The sequence below is a fragment of the Vulpes lagopus genome, chromosome X, assembly GCF_018345385.1.
Source record: "Vulpes lagopus strain Blue_001 chromosome X, ASM1834538v1, whole genome shotgun sequence".
Classification (NCBI taxonomy): Eukaryota; Metazoa; Chordata; class Mammalia; order Carnivora; family Canidae; genus Vulpes; species Vulpes lagopus.
In genome coordinates this window covers 30,158,304-30,180,132 of record NC_054848.1, presented here as the reverse complement: position 1 = coordinate 30,180,132, position 21,829 = coordinate 30,158,304, and the positions used below count along the sequence as shown (strand labels likewise).

General features: G+C 41.7%; 1 protein-coding gene across 1 annotated transcript; it reads right to left on the bottom strand.

Moving 5' to 3' along the window:
* Positions 1-17,936: 17,936 nt before the first annotated feature.
* Positions 17,937-19,294, bottom strand: LOC121482466 (melanoma-associated antigen B16-like). The gene has a single exon (XM_041740383.1). It carries the CDS (start codon positions 19,292-19,294, stop codon positions 18,413-18,415), a length of 882 nt encoding a protein of 293 aa, XP_041596317.1. The 3' UTR covers positions 17,937-18,412.
* Positions 19,295-21,829: the final 2,535 nt, after the last annotated feature.

Here is a 21,829-nt window from a genome sequence, read left to right as displayed (position 1 = left end):
TCCACCTTTGCACTCACAGCGACTGGAGCAACAGGACCAGGTGTGAAGTGTTTGCAAATGATTTGTTACTGATCTGAAATGGTGCTCCATACCCATTTTCACACTGAAAAAAATTACAAACACACAGTTAAAATGATCTCTTGACTTCAATCCCCTCTCTCATTTCTACCACCAAATAAATCTATTATGAGTGCATTCTATATGGGTATACATGTGTATTTGACTCTTCTACAAATGTAATAGCATAATGGCACATAATCATTTTGTAATTTTCTTTCCCCCTGATTAATGATACATCTTAGAGATTGTTCTATATCAGTATGCATCAAGTCTGGATACACAGATGGCATTATTTTATCAATCTACAGAGTGAAGATGTCCTTCATTGTAGTCTGCATACTTTTCTACATCTCCAGACTTGATGTACACTCTATAGATTTACCCCTTTTCCTCATGCTAAAAAACAGCTAGGTAGCTAGCCATTTAACTAAAACTCATGTATTTTCATTCAGAAATTATCCTGAGTAGTGAAGGTATTGAGATACAAAGTCAATGTACTAGGTATTGTTGATGAGAATTTGTAGGCTATTTCTCCCCTGGGTCATGAGAAATATGAGAAAAAAAAACACATAGTTTGAATACTGCTTGCCTTTGTCTGTTTGGGCTGCTATTACAATATAATACAGACCTGATAGCTTATGAACAACAGTAACTTATTTCTCACAGTTCTGAAGGCTGGGAAGTTAAAGGTCAGGGTGCCAGCATGTCTGTCTGAGAGCCTTCTCCCAGGCAGCAGATTTCTGGTTGTATCCTCACATGGTGGAATGGGCCTGGGACCTTGGTGGAGTCACTTCGGTAAGCATTAATCCCATTCAGAAGCCCCTCCACCCCCATGGCCTAATTACCTCTCAAAGGCCCCACCTCCTGATACTATCACGTGGAACATTAGGATTTCAACATAGGAATTTTGGGGAACACAAACATTCAGACCACTGCCCTGCTACACCTTATCTTTCTGCCGCTTAGAAACTTACCTCTGCATTTCCAGTTCTTGATGTTCAAGGTACAGTTTACAAAATCCTGCTGATTCTAAAGAAATATGATGATAAAATATCAAGTAGCAGATTGAGAAAGATACATAAAACATGATATCCTAGTCTTTCCTAAGGCTTAAATGTTCCAATATTGAACACAGGACCAGTGAGGGATTTTCCATTTGTCCCTTGAGACCTTGTTATATCATTGTTGTGCTATGTTTGAGTGATGCAGTCTCTTAACCTGATCCAACCTACCATGGAATCATTTTACAGCTTTCTAGGCCTATTTTATTTTATTTACATTCCTCTTTCCAACCCAGAAATAAGATAAAAGCCTGCACAACCAAGTCTCTATCTTTGGAATCCAACTTTATGTCTTTATCTAATTTTTCTTGGTCTACCCTCATAGAATTTGTTCTAAGGCCAAAATAATTTGCCCTTCCATATGTTTCTCTATTTCTTCCAGGATGAGGGTTTCATAGAAAAAAATTCTTGGGCACCTGGGTGGCTGAGTGCATTAAGCGTCTGCCTTTGGTTCTGGTCATGATCCCAGGGTCCTGGGATCAAGCCTGGCACCAGGCTTCCTGCTGAGCAGGGAGTTTGCTTCTCCTTCTACTCTTACCCCCCTGATCATGCTCTCTCTCTCAAATAAATGAATTAAAAAAAAAAAAGAGGTGCCTGTGTGGCTAAGCGGCTAAAGCGTCTGCCTTGGGCACAGGTCATGATCCCAGCGTTCTGGGATCGAGTCCGCATCATGCTCCTGCTCTGCCCAGAGCCTGCTTCTCCCTCTGCACCACCCCTCTCCCCCGCCCCATGAATAAAAAAATAAAATCTTTTTTAAAAAAGAAAAAAACTATTTTTATAGTTTTGTGGAAATAATTCCATCATGGAATTCTAATACTTCTTTCTTTGCTCCCATATTTGGCTCTATGTTATGCTTCATTGTAAAGCAATTAAACTTTAAAATGGATAAAATACAGTAGATAGCAGAGTATCACTTCATTTAATTCAAGGTGTTTTAATGGCACCCCAAGCATGGGCAATTCACTGTGACCACAATATGTGTTAAGTAAAAATTTAAAGTAGGAAGTTTTTGGTAAATATAACAAATGAACTTCTAATCACAGCTACTTTTAATGTGTTCACTGTTCTATAAAACTGTAACATGGCAACTGTGATTGGAAAGCTGCTCTATTAAGAACAGTAAATTAAGAGTATTAAATTAGTTTCTCTTGGTTACCAAGATTAAGAGAAAAAGTCAAAAGTGCATACTGCTCATATAGCTTTTTAATTAAACTGTCTCCAATTATTGCGTGTCATAAAATGGTACGTGACAGGCTTTAATGTGCCCACGCCACTCTACGCAAAAGAAATGGCTATTGTATTTGCTTTCACTAGGTAATCTCTATTCTCTGTTCCACATTTTTAAAAGAGTATGTTCTGGAGTAGCAAGCAGGTCACTGAATGTCAGGTTATAAAGGCTGTGTGTCCATGCAGGAATAGTCTACCCTAATGACCATTGGTTGCTCATAGACCAGTACCTAACTGGTGGACATTAAGCGATCTAAGTAATTTCACATGGAAGTAAAATGCATTGATTGCATTAAAACATGATCTGACATACTGTAGACGAAGATAAAATTAATAGCTTATTGAATTTCAGAGATGCATAAGAACTTTAGATCTGGGTTTCTCAATCTCAGCACCATTGATATTTGGGGCCAGGTCATTTTTTGTCATGGGGGGGCGGTCTGAGGCCTTGTAGGTTGTCTAGCAGCATTCCTGGCTTCTACCTACTAAAATCACTGTCTGCACTCCTCCTCAGTTTTGACAACCTGTACATTTCCAGATTTTATCAAATGTCTTCTGGGGGACATGATTGCCTCCTTTTGAGATCCATTAGCCTATAAACCGCCTGATCCAGTAGTCTCATTAACCAAGAGAAACCTGAAAGCCGGGTAGATACAATTACTTGGCAGAGAACACTAAAAGAATTATGTGGATATCCTCTTCTATTAATATTCTAACTGAATAATAATTTAACAGTATTACTTCCAATTCCAATTTCATAATATATTTTATAAAGCTCATATAATAAGCATATTCACTTGATTTGGGGCTAAGTATCTAGACTGTGAATTTGAACTAAATATATCTCACAGTGTGGGTTTCATAGGTCACCATCTCCCAGATAAACCAAGGCTGCAGATGCAAGTGTTTTATTAAGGATTTGCTTCCAAGAGAAACTATTAAGGCAGTGAAGGAGGCAGGACAGAAAAGGGGCAGAAGCCAAGGAAGTGCATAATTTTGGGTGAGATCTCTGATGTAACTTAATCTTACAGGAAGCTCTGGAGCATAAAGTAGACCTCAGAAGTGTTTTGGCTTTGAGGCAGAGAAACTGTCCTGTTGTTGGCCATGGGCCATTCTGGGATGGGATGCAGGGATGTAAAATTCCTATTCCAATTTCAATTCTCCATACTGGGAAGGAGGCCATGGATTACCTGGGGATTTAGAGGGGCTGGAAGGAATGTAAAATTGCTAGACATTTCTGACTTTCCATGTGAGCAAGGAGACTCTAATGCCCAAAGATCATCCTCTGAGGGTTACACGTATGACACCTCAGCAGCAGAGCATGTATAGTGATGTATAGGGTTGGTCAGAGATATCTAAAGGATATATGGGCAGCACACTAGCAGAGTCTATTCCAGTGATACTGTGGAAAAAACAGGGACTTCAGAGACAGAGAAATATATATTCAAGTTCTGGCCTTGCTACTCACTGTGTGACCTTGGGTAAATGATTTGAATTTACAGACCCACAGTTTCATGAAGTTTAAGGCAGTAACACCTAACCCATCTCCTATGACGTAAAAATTAAAAAATATAATAAGTGCAGGCGAGATCATATAACAAGGTTGTTACTATGCTTTTTAATTCCTAACAAGCATATCTTCCCATTTGTTGAAGTCTTTTAAAGTTTCCCTCGTTAAAAAAAATAAATAAATAAATAAAAATAAAGTTTCCCTCGTTAAGGCTACAGTATTTCTTTGGAAAGTTCATACACATGTTGTGTTAGATGCATTCCTAGGTATTTAGCATGTTTAATTCTATTGCAGATCATATGTCTGAATTTCACATTTCAGCTTTTTTTCCTAATAGGTAGAAACACAATCAATTTTTTACAAAGAATTAATAACCAGAAAACTATTATTTCTCATATATTTTCCTTAGATAATGTTGGATTACTCACATACATAATCATGTCACTTATGAATAATGACAATCTTACTTCATCCTGTATGATTTCAATATATTTTGTTTATACTGTCGGCCTTAATGTGGAGGTGAGGATCTGCAATACAATGTTGAATTGCCATGTAGAGCATCATCATCATCTCAAATGAAAATCTTTCAGGATTTCACCAATGACTGATCATCTTGAGCAGATTAAAAACTCCCTTCTGTTACTAGGCTGCCAAGAGGATTTTTTTCCTTTTTTTTTTTTTAAATCCTGAAGGTATGTTCAAATTTATCAAGCACTGTTTTTCATTAAATCAATTACATGAATTTTCTCTTACAGAAAGCAATAATTTACATTAACTGACTTTATAATGACAAATTAGCTTGCTCCAAGTACATTATTCTTTTTATCTATTGCAGATTAAGTAAACTATTATCATGTCTAGGATTTTTGCATCCATGTTCATGAGTGAGGTTGACCTATAGGCTGGCCCTATTGTATCTTTCTCCTCAGGTTTCTGTATCATTGTGTGTGATTTCAGAATAATTTATTCTTGAACATTTGCAAGTGCTAGAAGCCATCTCTTTCTTGTTCATCACCCAGGCAGGGTTCCTTGCAATTCCTGAGGGTGGGTACAGTATGGGAATGTTGACTTCTGGTTTTCCCTTAACTAGGGCCGCAAGATTTAGCAATAAAAATGTAGGGCACCTAGTTAAATTTGAATTATTTTAATTGTCTGTATTAGTCTGCTACGGCTCCCATTAAAAGTACCACAGACTGGGTAGTTTAAACAACAGAGATTTATTTTCTTACAATTCCAGAGGCTGGAAGTTCAAGATCAAGATATCAGCAAGGGATGATTTCTTCTTAGGCCTCTCTCTTTGGCTGTAGATGGCATTCTTTTCCTTGTGTCTTCCAATCATCTTCCCTCTGGATTTAGGTATCCCAATTTCTTCTTGTAAGGACATCTGTTACTGTGAATTAGGGTCCACTCTAGTGATTTCACTTTAACTTAATTGCTTCTTTAAAGGCCTTTTCTCCAAATACGGTTGTATTCTGAGGTACTGGGGTTAGGACTTCACCATAGAAATTTTGAGGAAACACCAAAATTAGATACCTCTTTCTTTTTTTTTTAATTAATTTTTATTGGTGTTCAATTTACCAACATACAGAAAAACACCCAGTGCTCATCCCGTCAAGTGTCCACCTCAGTGCCCGTCACCCATTCCCCTCCAACACCTGCCCTCATCCCCTTCCACCACCCCTAGTTCGTTTCCCCGAGTTAGGAGTCTTTATGTTCTGTCTCCCTTCCTGATATTTCCCAACATTTCTTTTCCCTTCCTTTATATTCCCTTTCACTATTATTTATATTCCCCAAATGAATGAGAACATACACTGTCCTCCGATTGACTTATTTCACTCAGCATAATACCCTCCAGTTCCATCCACGTTGAAGCAAATGGTGGGTATTTGTCGTTTCTAATTGCTGAGTAATGTTCCATTGTATACATAGACCACATCTTCTTTATCCATTCATCTTTCGATGGACACCGAGGCTCCTTCCACAGTTTGGCTATTGTGGCCATTGCTGATAGAAACATCGGGGTGCAGGTGTCCCGACGTTTCATTGCATCTGAATCTTTGGGGTAAATCCCCAACAGTGCAATTGCTGGGTCGGAGGGCAGGTCTATTTTTAACTCTTTGAGGAACCTCCACACAGTTTTCCAGAGTGGCTGCACCAGTTCACATTCGAGCAGAACTAAATGATATAGATACCTCTTTCTTTAGCTATATTCCCCTGATGATTTATCTCTAATAGTTTCCAATTTTATAGAATTTGCTTAAAAAATCTTGGCAGTTTCAGTCTGTTTTCCATTTACATTATAGCGTAACTTACAGTGGTTACCTTTTACTTATTTCATTATTTTGTCCTTTGAATCAAAATTAACTAATAAGAACATATGCTCGGGGATCCCTGGGTGGCTCAGCGGTTTAGTGCCTGCCATTGGCTCAGGGCGTGATCCTGGAGTCCCAAGATCGAGTCCCGCATCAGGTTCCCTGCATAGAGCCTGCTTCTCCCTCTGCCTGTATCTCTGCCTCTCTCTCTCTTTCTCTGTGTGTCTCGAATGAATGAATGAATGAATGAATGAATAAAATCTTTTTAAAAATAAGAACATATGTTCAATATTAGCATTATGAGTAGGTATACTGAACATGGACTGGCATAGTTAATAGTTCTGAGAACTGCTCTTCAAATTGGCTTTATAGAATCATGTAATACCATTTTTCATTGCATCTTTCCCTTTTTGATTCTTCAGGATTTTGTTGCATCTCTTTTTTTTTTAAGATTTTATTTATTTATTCATGAGTCATGAATTTTAAACCGCTGAGCCACCCGGGCTGCCCAACATCTCTTAACTTAAAAAAAAAAAAATGTCATCCCCCAGGGGTGCCTGAGTGGCCTGGTTGGTTAAGCGGCTGCCTCCAGCTCAGGTCATGATCACAGGGTCCTGGGATTGAGAATCCTGTTGAGCCCTGCATCGGGCCCCCTACTGACCAAAAAGAGCATCGTTAGCCGTTGTTATTTTCTTCCTGTTCCCTACCTGGAATAATATTCAGGAACATTCATGTTGCTAAATCAAATTTTTCAAGTGATGAAATCCATTCCAAATTATAGTCTTGACAAATTCAATAATAATTAACCACTTCAAGTCAGAGTTTATTTTCCTGTTCATAAGTAATGTCGTTCATTTTAAGAACAGCCTTAACACATAAAGGGGAACATTTTTCATCTATTTTTTCTCTAAAGCATTCAACAAATTCCTTTAATCAATGGCGTACTTTAATAACACTGTTTGCTCTTCTTTCAGTGTACATAATCTTCTTGCTAGAGGAATATTGAAAACTATGAGCAAGAAATAAGCAGACTTTGCTCAGGGGCTTATTTAAAAAGTCAACAAGAGTTTGGGAGGGGCTTCTCTTCAAAATTAAAATATGATATCAGTGCTTCAAATAAACTGAAGATTCTTTCAACTGCATTTGTTAGAGATCCGATGGAGTTTTGAATGAGAATCAAAGACTTCTGAATGCTAACAAAATCCCCCAAGTTCTTGGTAATTTAATAAGTTTAACAACTCTGTGCAAAGAATATAAATGTTGAAATAAGAATAATTGTATGACTATTCCTTCAATTTTTTCTTTAAAAAGATTTTACTTATTTAGAGACAGAAAAGGAGAGAGCTCAAGCAGGAGGAGGGGCAGAGAGAGGGAGAAAGAATCTCAAGCAGATTCTGAGCTCTGTGCAGAGCCAGACATGGGGCTCAATCTCGACCCTGAGATCATGACTTAAGTCGAAACCAGAGTCAGTCACTTATCCAACTGAGCCACCCAGGCACCCCCTTCAATTTCAATAAAAAGGACATCAGATGCTATTTGAGTTACATTATGCTGAATATGGGCAATACAACCAACATCTACCACAGAATCATACACGTTTTTCATTTACTTCAACCTCTTTAATTAACTCCTAAGTTAAAAAAAAAAAAAAAGGAAGCCTCTGCAAAAAATTGGTGTTGTTTCTGAAGTCACGTTTTAAAATGAATTAACTCACAATAATGGCCTTATAAGAAAGCCTTTTTTCATGAGAAAACTTTCACAAGCCTAGGGAAATGTATTCTGTAATTGTCATTACATGCATTTGTGGCTATGCTATAAAAAAAAAGGTGAAGCATTTAGATCTTTGATAATCTCTGTAATAGTAAATGAAGCTATTATATTTTTTATTATTGTAGTAGATTTGGTCCTGGCACCTGGAAATTTGTTTCCAACTTGAGGTGAAAGATTGATGATGATAGTGCAGAAGGCCATTACAACTTCTGTAATTATTTTATCTTTTTGATCTGAATGTCTCTTAAAGAAAAAAATGCATTATTTTTTTTCACTGTCTTTGGTACCAGTGAAGGAAATCCTGCATCTCTCATGCTCAGCTGTTAGTATATACTGGTTTATATTTGATTTTCCATCATTTTCTATATTGAATGAACAGTTGCATATTCACAAGAATCTTTGAAAGGACTTGTTCCTCTTTTAAGAAATGTCCACCATTCATAAAATTTGTCACAACTCTTAGACTTGTGTTGGGCATTTTGAAGTTCTCATATACACAAATAAAGACAGATGAAAGCAAGCACTGCAAGAACTGAAAAGACTGATTTGCAAATCACTTGGCCATGACACTCAGTGTGCCTGCCATGAGCAAGTCTGAACAGGTCACTAAACAGGGTTTGAATGGTCAAAAGTGTTGTGAACTTGTGAACTAAAAGTGACTTGAATTCACTATTTGATCTGAAAAAGATGAACTCCCCATTTGCCTGAAGGCAGAACTGTGCTTGTAAGGTGCAGTCTTTCTAAACAAAACCACAGGTGACCCTAAATGAGGTTTGGCTATGTTGGGAATTCAAGGAGTGGCTGACATTCAGGAGCAGAGTGTTTAGGGACAGACATTCAGGGGTGTTCCTGTGGTGACTGGAGTAAGGCTGCAACCAATCCCCTGTCGTTGAAAAGCCTGGCCCCTGACTGGATGCCATCTGGAAGTGTGAGGCTGTTGCTGATTGGCTGACTTTCAGGGTGGGAGTTTCGCTGATGGGCTGAATTCAGAAGCCAGGAGCTGACATTGACATGCTGTGTTGTAAAGGGTTAGTTACCAGGGAGAGGCAGTCATCGACAGTCTGGTTATACAGGTCAGAAGTTACAAGTACACACAAACCACATCTTCTTTATCCATTCATCTTTCGATGGACACCGAGGCTCCTTCCACAGTTTGGCTATTGTGGACATTGCTGCTAGAAACATCGGGGTGCAGGTGTCCCGGCGTTTCATTGCATCTGAATCTTTGGGGTAAATCCCCAACAGTGCAATTGCTGGGTCGTAGGGCAGGTCTATTTTTAACTCTTTTAGGAACCTCCACACAGTTTTCCAGACTGGCCGCACCAGTTCGCATTCCCACCAACAGTGCAAGAGGGTTCCCCTTTCTCCGCACCCTCTCCAACATTTGTGGCTTCCTGCCTTGTTAATTTTCCCCATTCTCACTGGTGTGAGGTGGGATCTCATTGTGGTTTTGATTTGTGTTTCCCTGATGGCAAGTGATGCAGAGCATGTTCTCATGTGCTTGTTGGGCATGTCTATGTCTTCCTCTGTGAGATTTCTGTTCATGTCTTTTGCCCATTTCATGATTGGATTGTTTGTTTCTTTGCTGTTGAGTTTAATAAGTTCTTTATAGATCTTGGATACTAGCCCTTTATCTGATATGTCATTTGCAAATATCTTCTCCCATTCTGTAGGTTGTCTTTGAGTTTTGTTGACTGTATCCTTTGCTGTGCAAAAGCTTCTTATCTTGATGAAGTCCCAATAGTTCATTTTTGCTTTTGTTTCTTTTGCCTTCGTGGATGTATCTTGCAAGAAGTTACTGTGGCTGAGTTCAAAAAGGGTGTTGCCTGTGTTCTGTATACAATGGAATATTACTCAGCCATTAGAAATGACAAATACCCACCATTTGCTTCAACGTGGATGGAACTGGAGGGTATTATGCTGAGTGAAGTAAGTCAATCGGAGGACAAACATTGTATGCTCTCATTCATTTGAGGAATATAAATAATAGTGAAAGGGAATATAAGGGAAGGGAGAAGAAATGTGTGGGAAATATCAGAAAGGGAGACAGAACATAAAGACTCCTAACTCTGGGAAACGAACTAGGGGTGATGGAAGGGGAGGAGGGTGGGGGGGGGGGGTGAATGGGTGACGGGCACTGAGGGGGGCACTTGACGGGATGAGCACTGGGTGTTATTCTGTATGTTGGTAAATTGAACACCAATACAAAATAAATTTATTATAAAAAATTTAAAAAGCTTTAAAAATAAATAAATAAATAAATAAATAAATAAATAAATAAATAATAAATAAATAACAACAACAAAAAAGAAGTTACAAGTACGTAATGATGGTTACTCGTTCATGACTTGGGACTATGGCCCAAAATATTCTTTCTTTAATTATTTTCTTTCTTTAATTCTAAGTACCCCCTTTTGCTCTTCTATCAGCCAAACCTCTGGAGAGACCAGATCTTTATTTGTGGAGTATGATTTTCAGCTAGTGTTGCCTTAGCTGATTTAATTGCCAATTACTATGGTTGAAAAGTAGTTCTAACTCCTAAATTTTTATAGCTTATTGAAAAAAAAGCTGAATACAGGGTGTTTAAGGTGCCCTGATAAAGTCAAGATAGAATGCAGGACAAAATCACAAAGACGACATGTCCTATGTGTTCAGGACAGCTATCAGTCCAAGATGAAATCCATGTCTGAGGCAGGGTCATGTAGCACCCAGTTTTTCCAGCACTGCTCACAGGGCACCCAAGAGTTCTGTGGATGTCAGGGCTCAGTGCCCTTCAGAAAGAAGGAGCTAAGTGGACAGGACTCTGGACCTGCGGTCCCCATTTTACCCAAACTGCTCAGCCTTCCTTATGTGCATGGATCAGATTTCTGGGGCAAGCTCCAACTAGAATAAGCAGTTACAAGTCTCCAATTTTGACAATCACTGTCCCCCAATTAAAGAAAGAGTGTGTCAGGAAGTTTGGACCTCTAGGGACCTGGACGCAAGATTGCCTCCAGCTCCTTGCTCTGTATGTCATGAGAAACAAGTTACTGCAGAGTTGCCAGCTGTCCAGAACAGACACATTAGTTAGAGCAGATACGTGTGTGTGTATTGTGGGTGTAAGCTCAGCCTTGGACAAAGGCTGTCAAGAATCGAGTCCTGAAAGGGACCTCAGATAGCAGATTTGAGGTTGAAAAATCATGATCTACAACCTCACATGTACTATAGGCCACAAATACACAGGCATAGGCAATGCAAAGACAAAGACACAGACACATGCTTAGAAATGTAAGGACACACAGGAAAGCTTTCTCTAGTTAGATTTGTGGGTGAGGGCTCTCTCCTTTTAAAATCTTTTCTGGATTTATTAAGTTTTATATAATTTTGGTGTTTGCAGGGGCGGTGACAGAATATAGGCCACTGTATGCACAACACTTGCTTCTCCTCCACCTAAATGGCCTCACATGACTTCTCCTGATACAACCAAACCACACTGGCAGCCGGGGACCCTCTCCTGAGAGCCACAGCCATGTTTTTTCTTCCACTCACTGGACATCTCCACCTGGACAGCTGGCAAAAGCTTACCATCTACATGGCACACATTGATTATCCACTGCACCTTCCCCATCTCTACCTCTAACTGAAATCACCACTAGCTCTTCCTCCTCAAAATTTATCCTCAATTGGGATGCCTGGGTGGCTCAGTGGTTTAGCGCCTGCCTTCAGCCCAGGGTGTGATCCTGGAGTCCCGGAATCGAGTCCCATGTCAGGCTCCCTGCATGGAGCCTGCTTCTCCCTCTGCCTGTGTCTCTGCTTCTCTCCTTCTGTGTCTCTCTTGAATAAATAAATAAATAAAATCTTTTTTTAAAATTTTTTATTTATGATAGTCACAGAGAGAGAGAGAGAGGCAGAGACACAGGCAGAGGGAGAAGCAGGCTCCATGCACCGGGAGCCCGATGTGGGATTCGATCCCGGGTCTCCAGGATCACGCCATGGGCCAAAGGCAGGCGCTAAACTGCTGCACCACCCAGGGATCCCAAATAAAATCTTTTAAAAAAATGTATCCTCAATAAGGTGTCCTGATAAGGTTAAAATGGAATGCAGGACAAAATCACAAAGACGCCATGTCCTATGTGTTCAGCTCAATGTCAGCTAAGAATAAGTTCTATCTAGTCAGCCAATCTTTAGAACTCAGAGTCATAGACTCCCCACTACCCTTTCACATAGTCCTTAACATCCTAAAACTCAAATCTGATTCCTCCTCATTATCCTTGTATCCATGGCCTGAGTAGGTGCCCTGCTATTTCTTTTTGTTTTGTTTACTTAGTGATTGCCCTCAGCATATATTCAATAAGTACTAGTTAGATAAGTGAATGAATGAGTCAACCAATCAGTAAATCAAAGTGTCAGTAACATTCACTGATTCAAAATAATCCCTGGTAAGGCCTTTGGCTGCCATGGGAGAAACCTAAAGTATTACAACTCTTACCTAACTTGAGGATTCCCATGGGAAACTATCACTAGGAATGAGATCTTCAATGTCTCTTTCATCGGCCTTAACATCCACATCTTGGAGGTGGGGACGCTGGCCACAGGATGGTACATCATGCTCCTCATTGGACCCCACACATCTCCATCATCCCGTCAGCGTAACAAGGAAGTGTGCAATCTCCATCAGCTTACCACACACACTGCAAATATCTGCTTAATCCCCTGTGCCAGGCAGGTATCTCTGGTGGCAACACAGGCCACTAAATGCAGACCCAGGATACTCACTTCTGGTGTGCCAAAAATTCAGGAAGTATGGGAAGGCAGTCTGAATTAGGGACACCATCTGGACTGTTTCTCACACCTAGCCCTTTATAGTCACTGAGCTAATTAGCCCCTAAAACATTTCTCCTCCAATTTTCCTTCCTTGCCACTACATATCCCTTTCTATGCCTCATGGTACTCCTGGCCTGTGTGTCAGCACTCACTAACCCCACCCATTCACATAGCCACAACCTTCATGGAGGGCTCCACCATATACAAAGTAGGAAATAGCTGTCTCTAGGAGACATAAAAATAACTCCCAGCCCTAGTGCATTAATAAGGATACACTGGAACCATCAGGGTCATTAGGAAATGTTGCTCTACTAGAATCCACCAATAAATAACTAGATGGATACAGAAGACACAGCTATACTCTGCCTGACAATATGTAAAGAAGATTCTAAGGTAGGGTGGGACGTCTGATAAGTTTTATGTTCTTTCATTTGTAGACGTGCCCACTTAGATCACTTGACAATTTCCAGCTGGTAGAAGTAAGTCAGAAATTTCCCAACCCTATTTATATAAGTGCCCTTGTATGACCCTCCCACACCATCTACCAACCTTCTTCCTTTATGGTTACTTCTCCACATGATGTTGAATTTTCAGATTCTCAACTGCCAGCCTGCCCTATGCTCTTTTGACTTGGTTTTGCTTGTGGTCTTTCTCATGGACTCTGAAAATTGCTCTCCTCGCCATCCTCCTGCCCCTCACTAGCTGAGCATGTCCTGTCTGGCCAAAGTCTCTGACACCCAGTTACTCTAACCAAATCCTTGCTTCTCAAAGTAAAGGAAAATATCTTGTTGATATCAGAATTTCAAGGCTTGTTCAGAGGAACCCTGTGACTCAGAACATGGCTGCAGAAATGTAGTTTTATATGGGCAAGAGATTAAGTTCATTTTCTGCTCAACTAAATTAGAAAATAGGGAAATAAAAATTAATATAACTGTGAGACTATTTTTCATGAGTTCAACCAAAAGATAAAGGATCTAAAACACAAAATAGAAGAGTATAGGGTAGCTACATACATTACTCTGTAAAATATTAATTGGTAGATATGTGAGATGATATTTTGGCAATATTTATAAAAAGGTACAACTTTCATGCCCTCTCCACTTTGTCCCAATTTTGGTTTGCTATGTCTTTTCTATGTACATTTGCCCAAGAACTAATGTCTAAAGATGTTGATTCAATTCTATTAAGCATAAAAACTATTGGGAACTACTTAAGTGTCTATCAGGAAGAAAATAGTTAAATTAATTATAGAACATGCATACTTTAGAATCCTAGGGAGTGGTTAAAATAATGAGGTGGATTTATATGTGTTGTCATGGAATGATGATGCTGCATTCACTTTATTAAGTGGCAAAGGCAAGTGGGAGAACAATATGTACATCACTACCCAGTGTATTAAAAAATCACATATATTTTAATAGCACATCTATGTGTTAAAAAGTTTAAAATTATCTTTAAAATAATAGATACCATATTTTTTATTGTAGTTACCTCTGAAGAGAAGGCTGAGTTTTAGAGCAACACAGTAAAGGGAAAGGATAGATTTATGTATGTTGTTAGAAATACTTGCAATGAGAGAATATATGTATTATTATTAGCTTCGTCATTAACATTTTTAAATAAGCTTAACATAAATAGCACCTGTTTATTAGCTAGATAAAGTAACTGCTAGCTGATACAAAACATAAAATGTAAAATCTGAATGACTTAACATAACAAAGGTTTATTTCTTGTGCACATAAAATTTGATGTGATTTGGCAGGACGTCTTTGCTAACTGGTGACTCAGAGACGTAGGCTGCTTCCATCCTGTACTTTCACGTCTCAACATGAGCTCCGCATCTTTCTACTGAATGGGAGAAAGAAAGTGGAGGGAACATCCTAGATCTCAAATGAATTGGCCCAGGAATGACAACTACTGCTTCTGGCAAGAGTAGTCGCATGGCCCTTTTTAACTGCAAGTGGGCTAGGAATGTAGCTTTCCTGTGAACCCAGGAAAGAAGCCAAGAAAGGATGTGGGTGAGTACTTGCAGTCTCTCCCTTTAACTATTACATAGTAGGTGTTCAATAAAGAGCGACTATTACAATTTGCTAGGACAGTAACTCACTTTGTTTCCTGGAGTAGTTTCTGTGAAGCCTGTTATTCGCCTTGCAGTTAGCCACATTTTTGAGGATGCTTTTAAGTACAGGATGACATCTGATCTTTAAAAGAACCTTATAAATCCTTACAGGAAAGGCTCACTCTTCTTCACTCAATAGCGCATTTCTGCACTGCCCTTTGCAAAAACCTCTGTAATTTCAGTATGTGAGAATTACCTCCTTCTTTTTGCTGCCTGGTCAATATCTTAACTTTAGAGTGTCTCCTATATACCACCTAACTGAATGCACCTGAACATCTGTACAGTGCTGTTAGGCACAGTGAAAACCAAGATTTTCTACTGGGAAAAGTATACAAGCTAGAGATAACATAAGGGTGGTGAGGTTTTTTGTTTGTTTTTTGTTTGTTTGTTTGTTTTTAAATCAGTCTAGCATATTAGGCCAAGGAACTAGTCCTTGGCATCGCCACTCCTCCTGCCTCCTAGGACTTCCAGGGTTATAGGAAGTCAGACTCAGTATTTCTAGATGGTTGCTTGCACAGTGATTTCTATGATCTTGCTCCCTCTGTCTCTTAAGAGTGAGGCTTTGGTTTTTGATCACCTAGGTATGCTCACTCATTGGTATATCTTTTCAGTGGCTAGTCTCAAATAGGACACCCCATTAAAAGCCTACTGCAAATATCAAGGTGGTTTCAAAAACTTCTCTTATTTCAGGTTTACATCCCAAGAACCAGTATGTTCTGTGCCTACTTAGATTCTACTCACAAGCCCAATTGTAAAACATTTTGAGAGTATGGTGAAGAAGCCCTCCAGGGAATGACCATTTACCTAAACTTCACTGTTTAAAGAGAAGGGGGGTGCAGTGCTGGGGTGACTCATTCAGTTAAACATCCAACTCTTGGTTTTGGCTCAGGTCATGATTTCAGGGCTGTGAGATTGAGTCCCCACATCGGGACTCCACACTCAGCACAGAGTCTGCTTGAGCTCTTTTCCCCTCTGCCCCCCCCCTCACATTCTCTCTCTCAAATCAATCAATCAATCAATCAATCAATCAATCAATCCTTAAACAGAAGGGGTTGTAGCAGAGGGATCCTATAGTGAAGGTCAGCCAAGAGATGATTGCAGAAAATGGAATACTCTGAGTTAGGAGAAGTGTAGGTGATCCTGGACAATCTCTTCCACTGGAAGCAGGGTACAGTGTCCAGAGGAAGGCACATTGAAAAGATGGTCAGCAGGTCAGCTTTTAGAGTTGGACAGGAGGACAATTGGGGAAGACTCAGGGGAAGGGCACCGTAATATGGGGAAGTGTTGGGGTTGCACACACATGTCAGTTACTGAGCAGAGGCAGCTCCCAAGGAGGCCTGGGGTGAGGCAGCCGCAGTCTTGGTAAATGAACCCCACAGACAATGTCTAAATTATATATGATTCTGATTTTCAAGTTCCTTCATTATATCTATTCATTTTGTGTACTTTGGCTACAATGCCCTTCTTTTTACCCCCTGATAAGCATTATGGAGTAATAAGAAAAGGAGTGAACAGAAGGTTGTCCATAGGCTGGGAGGAGTAGAATAGCACGGGCTCTGGAAGAATTGAAACAGGAGGTCTAGTTCCAACTCTGTCACATACTGGGCCTATGAATTTGTGCACGTTCACCAACTTTCTAAGATGTTCTTCATCTGTGAAGTGGGCTGGATGAACCTTGTCTTATAGCATGACCATTAAAATGTATGTATTGTATGTAAAGCCCCAGGCATGGTGCATGGTGTGCATTGGATCTTTGATGATTGGCAGTTATTACGATGATTATTTTGACCCCAGACATTAGTGCCTTCCTCTCTGGGACTTGTTCACCCAGGAGATGTTAGAGAATATGCACTGTTCTAGGACATGGCACACCAAACCAGCCCAAATGGCTGCTTCACAAGAAAGCCTTAGCAAGTCTTCCCCAGAGGATATATTATTTAATTTGGGTTTGGGGGAGTATTAGTACTTCTCAACTGAATGCAACTCCAAACTCCTAGAATTTGTATCAAGGACCAACTCTTTCCTTCCCTCTCAGTTGCCCTTCCAATAATCTGTCCCTATTTTTGTTCATTTATTCCCTCCAAAAATCTAGGCCTTGCTTAGAGTTTGCCAAACTATATTAAACATGACCTATTTAATGAATGGTATAGGCTCTGGATCTCTAAGCCCAAGACAGATTGCCAGCCCAGTGGCTTTTGGGTATCTCACCTCGGGGAAGTATCACCCTTATTTCTCACAAACTCCTCGAAGATGATGTTCATAAAATATCTAATTTGTGCATTCTGTTTAATTGCACTTTGACAAGAACGCAGGATACCTTCCATTCCTGTCCCTACAGCCATAATTCCAAAGTAGCCACTAAGAACAAACAGTTTTCATTTTCAACTCTGAGACACACCATTTGAGGGTCTGACCCCACTCACCACTCCCATAGCCTTAGCTAGTGTACTATACCTCCTACTGAAGGACTTGTAATTTCCAAGGCCACTGCCTGTCTTTTCTCAGGATATTTTTTTTTTTTAAAGATTTTATTTATTTATTCATGATAGAGAGAGAGAGAGAGAGAGAGAGAGGCAGAGACACAGGCAGAGGGAGAAGCAGGCTCCATGCACCGGGAGCCTGACGTGGGATTCGATCCCGGGTCTCCAGGATCGCGCCCTGGGCCAAAGGCAGGCGCCAAACCGCTGCGCCACCCAGGGATCCCTTTTCTCAGGATATTTATACTTGACTGCCATCACATGGAGCAACCCCCGCCCCCGCCCCGCCCCTGGCCGCCACAACCTCTTCATTCCTTTTTACTTTTTATTTTGGTATTAAAGGATACTCACCATTGTCTTTACATGATTCTTGCTCCTAGAATCTAATACTCTATGGGCAGGTAGTAGTGATTCTTGTTTATCCTAGCATCCCCACTACTAACAGTGCTTTCCAAAAGGCAGTTGCCGAATTAATATTTGGGGAATAAATGAGCCAGTGTACATAGGGTATAACTTATTAAGATTTATTTCTCATATAGTTTTAACTAATCTAAGCAAATACATGTATGTTACTTAATTTTACAGAATGGTAGATTAAAAGGGCTAAGGGAGGCTGAAAATTAACTATCTTTTGGTACCTTTTGACCATCTTTAAGGGATTTTTGTTGTTGTTGATCCCAACTATTTTACTGCTGAATTCTTTGATACTTCCAAAGAAACGCCTATTTGAATATCATTTACTTTTTCCAGATAACAAAAGAAGATGGTCAGTTTTATAAACAAACTAAACTTGTATTCTTAAATGTCATAAATAGCAATAAATGTATAACCAGTGCCATTCATGAACTTAGATTCTGAAGCTAATAAAATGGTATATTAAAGGGAACAACATTTGAAAACAAACTTCCCCCGCCCCCCATGAAGAAGATAAACCTCTGTGTTAAACATAAAGAAGAGGGACACAGGGATGTTATACATCGTGCTTCCTACAGTCACACCCCAGCCCTCCACTACTTAGAAAGTTGACTGCTAATTTTAAAGACAAAGTGAAGAATCTGCCCCCGACTTCTCTAGGGGTGAGAGCTGCTGAGGGATCTGGCCCTGGGATGTGCTCTGCTCATGGCATTAGTGTTGGCCCTGGCTGCAAGTCTAGCTTGGGCTCTCTCTGCTTCATCTCTCAAAGCCTCCTCATACTGGGACGGGAAGCACCGGGGGTCAGACTCATGGATCTCAGTAAAAAACTCCAGCAATTTCATCTTGCTGGCTTCAGCATGGGCTCTGGGTCCCCACAGGAACTCATAGCATGGAGGATCACTGTTGGCCACCTGCCGGTACTCCAGGTACCTTTCTTGCACCAAATCTTTGGTGATGAACTTCCTGGGCTCCCCAAAAACGAAGTGATTCCTCCCAGAATACAAGTCCATCATATTCAGCACTTTCCAGATCTCTTCCTCAGTGGCACGATTGCCCTTCATGAAGATCACACCCAGGACAATTATCAGGAGGCTGGTCTTGGGCATGCCCTCCTCACCACTGAGCCTCGCATCATAAGTGAGGCCTAGTTTGTTGACAAGGGCGTAAGTGTGTCTGGTGGGGTCCACCTCCTTCACATCAACACCAAAGACCACCTCCATGTGCTTAGAGGCTCTCCTGAGGATCTCAAGGAAGTGATCCTTGCACTCTTTGATAACAACATCAAGCATCTCTGCCTTTGTGATGGGCTCTTTCGTTTGATACTTGTGCAGCAAGAACTGCACCAACGAAGTCACCTTTTCATCTAGAGGGTCTACGGGCAAGTTCTCAGTGCCCGACTTTGATAAAGGAGCTGAACTATCTTCCTTTTCTTGGCTGCTGGAGCCCTTATCTGGTTTGCTTGGTGAGATGGCTGTGATTTCATTGTGGGCAGAGTATTGTTCCTGTGTGCAGAATGGAATCTCCTGACTCTGAGACATGCTCACTTCTCTTGGTGGTAGTGGGAAGGAATGTGGGCGGGAGGGTGGGTGACAGAGGACCACAACCTGGGGAGAAAGGGAAGACATGAGTGGCCTCATCTGGTAAACTCAACTGTGACAGCTCTGATGAAGAGTGTATCCACCATCTTTTCCTGAGGACAGTAACTCTAGAGCTTCACAGGTCTCCTTTCCTGACCTGTAAGAAGCTGGAGGAGGAAGTGAGAAGGCTCCTCAGAATACAGCCAGCTGACATAGCCAAGGGAAAGGAAGTAAGAAGGTGCCTCATTAGGCCACACCTTCCTAGGCCTCTCAGAGGTGACAGAGGAAGGCAGCTGTCTGTTGGGGGCTCTGTTGTTCTGGCATGTGTGCTCCCCTCAATCTTCACTTGAGGTCATAACTTTGACCTTGATAGAGACTAAGATACTTCTGTTTGCTAATTTGAAACAACAGGCTCCCAAGAGAAAATCAGAAAGTACCAAAGTCTGACAACTATTCCAGGGCCTACCCAGTCTCAGAACAGGAACAGGGCTCTACGATGCTCCCACTATTCTGGAGTGTGTGATTCCCACCAGTCTCCACTCCACATCTTACTCGGATTCCTGGCAGGGCCTGGGATTCCTTTTTCTGCTTACTTGAGGCCGGACCTCTCAAACAATGTCCTCACGATCCTCACACTCTCTAGGCACAAGTCAAGGGAAGTCACTCCTGGCCATCCCCTCCTCCTCCCAGGGCTGACACCAGTTTTGAGGGGCCTTCTCCATTCTAATGAAGAGATGTCCTCATTCCTCATGCAGCATCTTACCTTGATTCCTGGCAAGGTCTGGGACTCCTCCCTCTGCTCACTTGATGCAGCCCTCCTCAGAACTGGCCTCACCTCCTTAGAAACCAAAAGTACAAGTCAGGGGGCAACCCAGTGTGCCAGCTATTCAGGGCCTCCAGAGCTCATAGCAGGGACTGGGCTCATATCTAGGGGCTCCCTCTGTTGTAGGGTAGGTGGTCACATCAGTCCCCATTCAGAGTCTTATGCTGAGGGTTGGCAGGCCTGCCATTTCTCCCTCCGCTCAGCTGAGACCTTCCTCAGAACAAAGTACTTACTCACCCTCAGATTCTCCAAGCAGAGTCAAAGGATACTAACTCTAGGCACTGCTGCCCAATACTTCCCAGAGGTGACAGCACAGGTTGGGATCTGTATAGTCCCTTCCAGTGTGGAGTGGATATTCCCTCAATCTTTACTGAGCACCTTACCTTGACTGTGGTAGAAGCTGGGACTCTTCGTCTGTTGACTGGAGTACCCTCAGACTCCTGAGGAAAAGTAAGGGGAAAGCACTTCCAGACACGCCGTCCCCCCATCCCCAGCCCCACCCTGATCCACTCAGGACTGACCGAAGAGCTCTAAGGGTCCCCTCAGTCCTCACTTGGTCCTCCCTCTCTGACATGTGGCCACACCCTTCGAATCATGGCCGTCACGGCCTTCGGATTCCTGAGGCCCCAGTCAGTAAATGCCTCAGTCTGACAGTCATTTCAGGGGTTTTCTGGGATAAGAAAAGGGACAGGGCTTTCTCAATGGGGCCTCTATTCGGCGTCTTTGGTTTCCTCATTCAGTCTACTCACTCGGCCAGTCGACCAGTCGTAGGATTTCTTCTGCTGAGAGAGGCCACGCCTTTCCATGGCGGCATTTATCAGACTTCGAAAGCGGAAGTTACGGGATATTCCTTCCGTTCCTGCCCCCAGTCTGCTCCTCCCCGGCTCCCGCGGTGCCCGGGTCCTCCTGGGCCGACAGAAAGAGTAAGGTTCTGTGGGGCTCCTTATATTCTGGGGTAATTAACTTCATTCAGTGTCTGCACCTGGAATCCATTGAGGGCCAGGGCGTCTTCCCTCTACTGAAGTCAGATTGTGCCCCATACACCAATATCCTCATCATTGTTAGATTCCTAAAAGGCTGGCGTCCGAGAGAGCCTCTTTTTAAAAAAAAAAAAAAATTTTATTTATTTGTTCTTGAGAGACAGAGAGAGAGAGAGGCAGAGACACAGGCTCCCTGCGTGGAGCCTAACGTGGGACTCAATCCTGGGTCTCCAGGATCACACCCTGGGCTGAAGGCAACGCTAAGCCGCTGAGCCACCCGGGCTGCCCGCGAGAGAGCCTCTTCTAGTTATTTTGGAGTTTCCCATTGCCGACAGTCATGGTAGAACTCTTAGAGCTCCCTCCATTCCGCAGAGTTACTCAGTCTCCACCTGGGACTCCTCCCTGTGCTAACCTGAGACCACAGCCCTTTAACTCAACGTCCTCATTGCCTTTAGACTACTGAGGCCAAAGTCAAGGGAAGCCTCTTCTAGCCACCTCTGCTGATCGTCTCCCAGGGTTGACAGTGGGGCAGACCTTTATGGGGTCCTTCTCTTCTGTGGCAAGTGGTTCCTGTAGTCCTCACTGAAGGTCCATACTTTGGTTCCAGTCTTTTTGATACATTACTTCCTAAGCAATGTCATCTCCTTGCCAATCTCTGCATTTCCCCCACTGTGATTCTCACAGAGGTTGAGT